Source organism: Mastacembelus armatus, chromosome 13, assembly GCF_900324485.2.
Source record: "Mastacembelus armatus chromosome 13, fMasArm1.2, whole genome shotgun sequence".
NCBI lineage: Eukaryota > Metazoa > Chordata > Actinopteri > Synbranchiformes > Mastacembelidae > Mastacembelus > Mastacembelus armatus.
In genome coordinates, this window is record NC_046645.1 from 10,321,273 (window position 1) to 10,332,658 (window position 11,386).

At 42.2% G+C, this 11,386-nt stretch overlaps 1 protein-coding gene across 1 annotated transcript; it reads left to right on the plus strand.

Moving 5' to 3' along the window:
• Positions 1-6,499: 6,499 nt before the first annotated feature.
• Positions 6,500-10,410, plus strand: gemin7 (gem (nuclear organelle) associated protein 7). The gene is made up of 2 exons (XM_026333352.1): positions 6,500-6,547; positions 6,838-10,410. The coding sequence occupies exon 2, from the start codon at positions 6,858-6,860 to the stop codon at positions 7,242-7,244; it is 387 nt and encodes a 128-aa protein (XP_026189137.1). The 5' UTR covers positions 6,500-6,547; positions 6,838-6,857; the 3' UTR covers positions 7,245-10,410.
• The last annotated feature ends 976 nt before the right edge of the window (positions 10,411-11,386 follow it).

The following is an 11,386-nucleotide window of genomic DNA, read 5'->3' on the forward strand; positions in this document are numbered from 1 at the left end:
TGGCATCTGGCAACAGCTCACTGTCAAACTGTACTTCCACTTTAAATAGTAGCAATCACCAGGCCAAGCATTTCCTAATATATCCTAAAATCTTTCGAATTATTTCTAGTTTCTTCCCACAAAGAGAGGCCCCAAGGTCGACCAGGAGTCCAACCTCCTTGTTGAGAGATAAGTGCAAACCACACCACACATTAAGACCAATGTGCTATGTTTTCAAAGCAATTTAAACTACTTCAAATGGGACTTTGTTATGTATCATTACTGCAATCTCTGCAATTTCATAAGCAAGGCATGAATCACCCGGGGAAAGGATGAGATGACAAGCAGTCCAAATGCCTTTCACATACCACTGCACCACGACATGTGCTGAATGAAAAGCTTCTTTCCAGAAATCGCCACCTGATACAAGAAAAGTTAAAGTCAAATATCTCCCAAAACCACCAACTGTCCTTCATAACATCATCACTGAGAAACTTACAGCAGCCACTGTGTGGACATCGTGCCAATCCTAGCTAGAGATCTATTTAAAGCTTTATCAGATGGCAAAACGTTTTTTTTTTCAGTTTTTCCATTTTTGTTTAATGTAAATGTCAGTGTGGGAGGCAGTGAAGGTCTAGATGGATAATATCAGAACAACTTTTTACAGTGGTTGATGAAAAAAATCTCAAGTTCAGAAGAGAAGCTTGAGCTAGTGACGGGCACAAAGAGAAGTAATTTGTGACAGGCCCAATAAATAAGGCTGAGCCACGGACTTTATTAATAATTAGATGTTTTTGGTTGTTTTTCTATACATGATAATAAAATCTGTTTAAAATAAAATTTGTGTATGTGCAAAAAACATTTTCCTTTGCTAAAAATGTCTCCCTGTGAGCCCAAAACATCTATGTGTGCTCAGGTGTATGATTATTAAAACTTCTTAATAATGCCATTTTAGGGCACCAAGCTCCTAACAGCAGCTAACTGGGAAACAGTAAACAGTCAATATTATTTCTTCATCTTTCATCTGGTAGAAGGAATTCCCAACTAATGACGGATATGTTTATGAAGAAACAATAAAACATGCCACTTCTGTATATTGGAATAATTCATTTACATGACCTTAAAAATCCATGACAGGGAGCTCGGTCCTTTGGAGACACAATGTCTAGGTTGAGGTGATTCTAATCTCACCTCTGGGTTGAAGAGGACACGGGAATGTGTTTAACATAAAACAATCCATGGATGGTTTGAACCTAAGCAGGTCTCTGTCCCTATTAAATCAGGTGGGAGTTCAGGGAAGAGGTCTCCTCCCTTATCTGTTTTGGAGTCAGAGTCAGTCAGTCATTATATTATGGCACAAAATGCCACACACATACAGTACATAAAGCCCAAAGTGCTGAATAAGACAATGTCCCATGTCACACATGTCCACAAGTACTCCTTACAGACGGAACACAGTGTTCTTTAAACTGTGACAAAGTTAAAATACTGCACCTCTGTCAGAGGTCACAGGCCATCGTGGCCACACACAGTCTGACCAGAAAGGACAAGGAATGAGTAAAATAGCCATATGCCTGGTGATTCTAACTAGCAAATCAAAAGCAAAATGATTAAATAAGGAAAATCCCCTAAGCCCACTTTACAATCTAATCAAAACAGAAACATTACACACAGTTACATAGTGATGCAAGACTGGGAACACATGGCAGTCTGTCTTCAGTCTAATAGGGCTGCCCTTTCTGATTGGGATACACTATTAAAAGAAGCACACACTTTCACCTCATTCCTCCCCACCCCTGTTAATGGAGGGTACTCATTTGAAGACAGTGATGTACATGTGTTGGACAGATAAGATAGGTGGTTTGGGAGAGAAGTTATATACAGCATGTTCAAGTGGAAAACCTTTCTGCAGCACAGTGGATGTGTGGTTAGCACGTTGCCTAACAGCAAGAAAGGCCTGGGTGTGGAGTTTGCATGTTCTCCCTGTGCTTGCGTGGGTTTTCTCCAGGTACTCTGGTTTCTTCCCACAGTCCAAAAACATGTATGTCAGGTTGATTGGTGACTCTAATTTGCCCATAGGAGTGAGTGTGAGTGTGTGTGGTTGTTTGTCTCTATGTGACCCTGTGATGGACTGGTGACCCGTCCAGGTTGTACCTCTGATTTTCACCCAAAGAGAGCTGGGATAGACTCCCGCAGATCCCTGTGATGCTGCTTAGGAATTACAGAGTATAGATGATGGATGGATGGAAAACCCTCCCTTAACAGGGGTGGGGAGGTATGAGGTGAAGAAGTACTTAATTTTATCAAAGCCTTTACAAGAACCCAATAAAGTGGAGTTGAAGTGAAAGTGAAAGTGAAAGTGAATTATATAGCCAAGTATGGTGACCCATACTCAGAATTTGTGCTCTGCATTTAACCCACCCAAGTGCACACACACCTGGAGCAATGGCTAACTGGTTTGACGCCTTTAATAGCGTCAACTAAAAGGTGACATTGTTTAATGCATGATAACAGCATTAGGTTTCACTGTAAGTCTGTGTGATGGTCCTGTTATAACTAAGACATCACGATTTTTGTGCTTAACCCATAATGTGGCTGAAACTTTAAGCATTTCCAAAAGGGGGATTGTAACAGTGGATCAGGTGTGTGCTGTTCAAGTAAATCCAGGCAACACAGAAAGCCAGTTTTGCAGTAGTTTACTATTGCATGTAAAAAAAAAATGAGACAGCAAGCAGCCTCTTTGTAAGCACATAGTTGGAAAGAGACAGCAATAGGAATGTGTGAAATGTACTGCAGGTGTCTCTGCTCAGCGACAGGATATTTAAACACCACCCAAGGGAGATAACAAGGGAGTTTTCTGGAAAGAATGTGGTGAAGACGGGCCAGGCCTGCATATTGTGATGCAGGTCAGGTCAGGTGTTTGCTGTGAATGGTATTTACTCCTAACCATACAGCCTCTAGCCCAATGCCCCAAACATCCACATCATTTTCACTAACCGATGATCTCGACATTTAATTTGCCTCATTCATACTCCACCCTGTAGACCATGTTAGCACCACCCAAAGAAGATTGCAGCAGAAGAAACTGTTCTTTTATTGTTTTTACCTTCTGTGTAAAATAACTTTTTATCCAGATTGGCATGTATCTAACCTGAGAATCACTTTCTTTGCCAAAAAACATCATGCAGCTGGAAGAAAGCTGCTACATGAGTCTATAGACCATTAATCAGAGTTTTTGTGTGACAGACCTAGTGCCAATTGGATTTTTTCATGGCCTATTAGGTCACTTACGGCAGCTGCATACTCCATAAATTGCCTGTCACAGCAGTATTATAGGCCATTATTGATATGGGCCAGAAATTTTGTACTGACTGCAGTATCATTTAAAGAGCTCACCAGGAGCCCTGATGGCTCAGCTTCCTCTGTGGAATCTTCACTGGAGTAAATGTATTAGATTAAACTTGGGGTACAATTTATTCCATCCATTCATCCATTTATCCATTCATTCATCCATCCATCCATTCATCCAGCCATCCATTCATTCATTCATTCATCCATCCATTCATTCATTCATTCATCCATCCATCCATTTTCTTCCACTTATTTGGGGCCTGGTCACAGGGGCAGTAGTCTAAGCAGGGATGCCCAGACTTCCTTTTCCCTGGACATTTCCTCCAGCCCTTCTGGCGGGACACCAAGGCATTCCCAGGCCGGCCAAGTGACATGGTGCCTCCAGCCTGTCCTGGGTCTTCCCTGGGGTGTCGTTCTGGTGGAACATGCCCAAAACACCTCCCCAGGGAGGCCCCCAGTGTACCATTTATTTTTTAGGCTAATTTTAAAAATGCATAAATAGATTCTTATAGACTCTACTACTGGTTGTCACAGCTCCTGCGTCTTTTCATTCTTTTCTAACTTTTTTGGCTTTTATCTTGTTTGTTTTTGTATATATTTTGTATACATTCTTTTAAAACTCAGTTCTACACAAATCTGTTGTTATCTCAAGAATTACGCCGCTTTGAACTGTTAACTAAGATTTCAGCCACGATGTGCGTCGGACCCATTGTTTACACCAGGGAACAGCTGATCGCGCTGCGGTTCACTCGAGCCAGGCATGTGATCGCGGCGGACGTGCTTAGAAAAGACACACAGAGGCGCTGAGAGAAATCTCTGGGAAAAGAGGAGATGATTCAGACCTGCCCTTCCCTCCGTGATCATGAGGATTGGGACGTCCATTTCCAACAAAACACCCCCATTGATGTTGCCGCACTCATAAGTCACCAGCGGGAATACGGAGACGTGGTTGACCACTCACATCCCTGACTCGACGTTTCATTGGATCATTTTTATCTGACAGTCTTCTTCTTTTCCTTTCGGCAGCTCCCTTCAGGGATCACCACAGCGAATCATCTGCCTCCATTTAGCCCTATCCTCTGTATCCTCCACACCAACTATCCTCATGTCCTCCTTCACTACATCCAAGAACCTCCTCTTTGTTCTTCCTCTAGGCCTCTTTCCTGGCAGCTCTAACCTCAGCATCCTTTTACCAATGTATTCACTGTCCCTCCTCTGAACATGTCCAAACCATCTCAATCTGGCTTCCCTGGCTTTTTTTCCAAAACATCTAACATGAGCTGTCCCTCTGATGTCCTCATTCCTGATCCTATCCATCCTCATCACTCCCAGAGAGAACCTCACCATCTTCAGCTCTACTACCTCCAGCTACCTCCAGGATCATTTTTATCTGACAGTGGAAAGAAGAAAGGAGGGGGTCTGGCTGTGTTTGTTAATGTCAGATGGTGCAAACCAGGACGCTGTAAAGTGAGGGCGTAACTGTGCAGCAGAGACATTGAAGTGTTAGCAGTTAGCATGCGGTCAAGGAGCATGTCTTCAATCTGAGCTGAGGGTGGTACTACAGCTCTGGAAGACTTCCTGTGTGGTACCAGTGCCCAAGACACCGGACGCTAAAGGCCTCAACAGCTTCAGGCCGGTGGCTCTCATGTCCCATCTGATGAAGACACTGGAGAGACTGGTCCTGGGCTACCTCCACTCCGTGGTGAGCTCAGCGATCTGTAGCAGCGGATCTGCTACAGTTTGCCTACCAGCTCGGCATCAGAGTGGAGGACGCGGCCATCTTCCTGCTTCACAGTGCTTTGTGGACTGGTGTCAGCAGAACCACCTCCTCATCAACGCGGGGAAGACTAAGGAGATGGTGGTGGACATCTGCAGACATCGGTCTACTCTCCCCTCGTCAGTGAGCATCCAGGGAATGGACATTGAGAGAGTGGACTCTTATAAGTACCTGGGTGTTCACCTGAACAACAAACTGGATTGGACTCATAACACAGACGCGCTGTACAGGAAGGGCCAGAGCCGGTTCTACCTCCTGAGGAGACTCCGGTCTTTTGGGGTGAAGGGGGCACTCCTGAGGACCTTCTATGACTCTGTGGTGGCATCAGCCATCCTGTATGGTGTGGTCTGCTGGAGCAGCAGCATCACAGAGAGGGAGAGGAAGATGCTAGACAAGGTCATCAAGAAGTCCAGCTCTGCCCTGGGCTGTCCTCTGGACTCAATGAGGGAGGTGGGGGACAGAAGGGCCCTGGCTAAACTAACATCTATGCTGTACCATGAGTCTCATCCCCTGCAGGACGCCCTGTCTGCCCTGGAGAGCAGCTTCAGTGACAGACTGATCCACCCTCGCTGGGTGACGCACAGCTTCACGTCCTGGTCTGGCAGCTGCAGGGCTCAGGACCAACGACAGCTCAACAGGATTGTCAAGACTCTGGAAGAATTGTTGGTGCTCCTCTCCCGCTTTTGAAGGAGCTTTATCAGCAACGCTGCATAGACTCATAAATGGACTGTGCCCTCTCCCCACTCACACACACACTCATACACACACACAGCTGTGAGACCCACAATGGATTGCACCTCACTCTCACACTCACATTCAACCCCTCTCCATGAGAGACTGTTGCTCAATGAATAGGATGGTTACAATTGTTATCACTATTATTATTTTTTATTATTTATTATCATTTATTATCTCTCATCAAAAGCTGATGAGAAACTATTTTGTTTCAGCCTGTGTATTTTATAAATACTATATCTGAAATGATAATAAAGATTCTTGAATCTTGAATTGTTGTGTATGATTATTTTTTCAAGGTATATTTCAAACATCAGGTTATATTTGCTGAGAACTGTAACCATAACATAACACTGTAAGGCTGACGTCTCACCTTCCAAACTTAAGCTCACCTCAACAGCCTGCTCTGCTTTTCTACCCTAATGTTTCCTCCACACAAAATAATTCATCAATAATGACACTGGGTTCCATCCATCCATCAATTATCTACTACTTATCCCAGTACATCCAGAGTGATGGGGGCTTAAACCCTGTATATATACACCAAAAACACATGCAATGCATTATTGGTGAGAATATTTAGCTGTCCACATGGTGGCGATCACACACTTGTGGTTTGCTCTTCGCTTAAAAAAAATCCAACGAAGAAGACGAATCAGCAACGTCATACCCCGGTGGTAGTGCTAAAGCTGCAGGGTAGAGTTGGTAAGTGCAACATTACACCGAAGGAGCTTAAATAAAACATTAGAGCATCTTTGGTCAAACTGTCCGACTGGAAATAGCTGTTGTCACCTTTTACTGTAATAGTCATTATAGCTGCGCAAGCAGTTTTGTAACTTAGAGCATACACGAAGCCTAACTACACGATAGGCACAGAATACATGATAAATTCTGTGTGAATACATCCAAAGTTAATGTCTAAATGTGACTTTTCTATGAAGTAGGGACGTTGCTGAGCTAGAGGTAATTTTTGGTGGTTTTTTTTTTATCTCAAGTATTGGAAGAAAGACTCGTCATGGCGACGCCGGTGTCTGTGCTCCGCCTGCCTAAAGGACCTGACCCCAGCAGCCGCGGCTTTGACCCCAGCTCGCCCCGGTTCATCGCGCTCTGTCGCACCTCCATTCCCACGGCGGCTGCGCCGGAGGCGGACGCTGAGCAGCTGCAGACAGAGCAGCATGCACGGTCCGTCCTAAGAGAGACTTTCCTGCGGTGCCTTCTCTCCATGTCCAACAAGAAGGTTCGGTTTCACATGCATGGGAAGGTGAAGCTGGAGGCCACATTTGGAGCGTCTGACATTGACATACTGAACTTTCAGGTATCGGATTTGCATACTCCAATCGGGGTGCAAAAAGAGGCGCTGATCAGGTCTCAGGATGTGATCTGGTTCACCTTTGACAAATGAACACTTCATGTTTTTTTGTTTTCTGTTAAACAGAAAATGGTATTTTGGGATATGAAGCACTGTGGAGCCTCATTTGGTGTTGCCAGTGGGATCTGGTTTCATATTCTGTGAGCTAGTTTATTAAAGTGATTATATTTTTGCAGAATGATGTGGCATTGCTGCTGTCAGTCCTGTCTGGCCTATTGTGTTCATTACATCACCCTGACATGTGTGACTTATTGTTCAAAACACTGGCAAGCAGTCCCCATTTTCTTGCACAAGAGGGAGTCCTAGGCCTGTGTGTTCAGGTTTGCCCTCAGGTGTATGTTAGATTTTTGACAAAGATTGACCAAAGTATTGATAAAGTGTCTAATATTTCCCCACTAATTACTAATACTATAAAAAATCTTAAACACAATACATTCTGGGAAGTACTTTGTTATAAGCTATAAGATTATAGATGTTTATTTGTGTCATCTTTCACAGTCTGAGTTCAGGAAGTTGTAGAACTTAATGATAATAGAACCTTTAAGACCATAAAATCCAGCAATCACACCCTAATACCAAACCAAATTAGGCCTTGCATTACTTTTTTATGTGTTTGATGTCGGCCATACACAATGAGACTTTCACTTTGTCAACAGTCCAGCCACTGTTTTGTTTTGTTTTTTATATCTGACAGTAAATGTTAATAGCCTCTTTCTGTGTAATTAGTTTACTGTCCCAGTAAACACATTATTCATTTAGAGTATGAAGAATGAACGACACACATAGACAGGAGGACACATGCCTGAAATACTGTGGCTGTCAAAAGCTGAGCAGCAGGCTGGTGCTGGGACGTGGAGAGTTTCACCTGAGTAGATCATGGCCATGCAGCTATATCACCTGTCTTACTGAAGGGTCTTTGAGAAAGACCTTGCTGTATAGTGGTTGGCTGTGACTTCTCACCTGCCTGCAAGTGCATGGAAGCTGAAGTGAAAGAGTCTCTGGTACTACTGAAGTAATATGATTTTCTCTTTTGCAGCAGCAGCCAATTCACATACGTGAATGAATCTGCATCTTTACATATTACATTGTGTCAAGCTCAGGTGTTTTGGCTGACTTAGCTACACACAAAGGCTTATTTGCCTTTGCACTTTCTCAGGTTTACTGTAAAATCAGGAGCAGAGTTGTTGCATTGACATATAGAGCTGAAATCATTTGTTAATTTACTAACAAAGTTCGTCTGCAATTATTTTAAGAATTGTTTGATAATGACATTTGATATTGTTTTTTTAAGCAAAAATACCAGGCTCTTCATTTTTATGTGTCAGAGTTAGATGATTTTTGATCTTACTGTGCATTATAGTAGACTGAATATGACATCATGGGCCTAAAGCTACCTGATGCAACTCAGCAAGGTTAGATCTGAGACCACAATCGACACCATCTTGCATGTGTGCATAGGTTTTTACAGCATCTCAGTTTACTTTGCAGTAATTTAGTGCCTATACTTGCTTTCCACTGCTCTGTAGTATTTTGTTTATGATGATTTTATTTTGTAATGTTGTGCACAGTATTTCGTCCGCAAGTGCAGAAATTCAGTGAGATTTGAACCCAGAATCACCAGAAATGAGCTATAAATGTGTTTAGTGGTTTTCAGTCAAACATATGGAAAAGTTTTATAGTTGTGTGTTAACCTGAATCAGAATATAGGCCCTCAAATATATTGAGCTCTAGATTAGATAAGTGATAATATTTTCCTGAAAACCCAGTAACATCTGATTCTGAGTCCTCATCTGATGGCAGCACAGATATTAATTATTGAAATCTTTTGTCATAAATACAGAAGAGTAGGATTCATCATTGTTGAGCACCAGCCCCACAGGGAAGAGGAGGGGGCCAGGGCCATCAATACTATTTAATCTTCTTAAAAGGTGTATTTTGCAAGTTCCCAATAAGTCATTTTATTGGAGTGCCATTAGGCGGTCGTGCTGTGCCTGTGTCTCTTTTTGTACCTGAATTATCTGACTACTCACTGGAGTCATCAGTGAGGCAGTGACTCATCCTCCCCCTCTCTCGTCCTCCTCCTCTCTAGCCGTCTCTAATCCGAAATATGACTTAAAACCTTGCGGGACGTCATCGGGCCTGCGTGATTCAATCAGGAAGCCCACAAGGACAACCAATGTTAATTTCATACAGGCAGCCATGCAGCTCTGTGGCCTGCATCTCTCAGTTTTCAGTCTCACCTCTGATGAGTGTCTAATCACATACAGCACAAAACAAATGCATTTCCATTTTCTGCTACTTTTATTTCATCCCTGAGTCAAGTCGTAGCCTGTGCTTTTTTACATTTAGGCTGCATGATGGCAGTAGACTCAAACTCCAGCAGTGTTCCTACTGTCAAAGAAAACTAACAGACATAATTCTTACTCCCAAAAACGAGACTACAATAAAAGCATTAATTTTTTCAGGGAATAAAAACGAAATGATAATGTGAAAGATGAGCAAATGAACATGAAGCGTCCTGATGTAAAATCTCTTATTCTTAAAGTCGACCTGTTCTACTAACAATTACATGAAGTTTCATACATTCAGTAACGATCTGTCTCTTGGCTCCGGCATCAAGCCTCTACTGATCAGGAGCCACAGTTTCAGACTTAGTGACTTTGCATCAACATGGACATTGCATGGAATATGAATGCAACATTTCACTACTCAAAGGGGTTCATCTATTCCCTGTCAGCAGTGAACTATCTAAATCTTCCTCTAGATGTTTGCTAAAGACCTACACTTGTATTGGCGCCACTCAGCAGCTGTAGTAAATAAATTCTACTGCTGGATCCCTCCTTGCTCGCAACAGTGGTAACCATGGTAACTATAGCTTAAGCAACAAACTAAGCAGCAACTGTAGCCTCAGGATGCTTTTAATTAAAAATGTCTCGTTCAATAATCTCACATCTCGTTCGTAATCTCGTGACCACACATTCTGGGCTCCCACCTGCTTCCTCATTACTACCAGTGTTAATTCAGGTTTAGACTTTTATTTATTCTAAATAACAACGCAAGGGTTACTCTTTTGAAACCTTACATCCATCAATATAAGCTGTTTGAAGGATTAGAGATAATAACTTACAGTTACTAACTCTATTATTTAACATTAAAGATACAATTTGAAGTGTGGCTTATTCCTGACTGCTAAACACTGGCCCATGTGGCTGCATAATGTAAAAAGTATTGCTGTTATTGATTAAAACTTATGACGTAACTCTTGCTTGCTTCCATGCAATGTTTCAGTCTTAGCTCACTGCACTTCAGTCACAGCAGGCAGTTTGATAAAAATTGACTATATAAACATCATGAGGTGACAGTATGTGCCATGTGTATATGTGTTATATTTATAGTTTGTAAACAATAACATAGCTTTGGCAATTTTCTTGAAATATCACTAGTATACCTAAAGTTTAAAATGCATTTGTCAAAGCCATTTGTGCAGGCATCACAGGACTGCAGTTCAACAGCAAAAAGATATGCCTCACCCAAAACCTTTCTGCCAGTTGTTTCAAAATGATCAATGAAATTGAAATTTAAAATCAAATGAAATGATCAGCATTTGGAACAGCTGAGTAATACTGTAAAACGGGGGAAACAACATTGGCACAGCACTGTATATTATAGTGAAGGTCCGGTGCCAGTGTAGGGTCATGGTTAATTACGTGGTCCGCAAGTGTGGCCCATGTTTCATCCGTATTTTCCTCTTCCTCTAGCAGGCTGTTCACCTCCCTCCACCTTTAGAAGCTCTTGTAATTCTGTTGTGCTGAAGCTCTATTAACATATTTGTGACTCCCCATAGGTGAAGTTCAAGTTTTATCTGACATTCACTGTATCAGTTTAGCAGAGGTTACACTATTTACAGTCCCTTGGAAAAGTATTCACATTACTTCAATATTTGCACATTTTGATGCCCTCAGAATTTATTTTGAAATGGAAACCCCTGAAATTTGCATTTCAGTAAAATGTGGAAAAAGTGAAGCACTGTCTTTTCATGTGGAATAGATAACAGTTGTCGTATTGGATGCGCTAATGTGCAAGTGATAACTTTCCACATTATAGACAACTGTGCTTAATCGTTTAGTGAAAGGGATTCAACCAGTGTGTGAATCTCTGCGTGACTGTTAAAAACA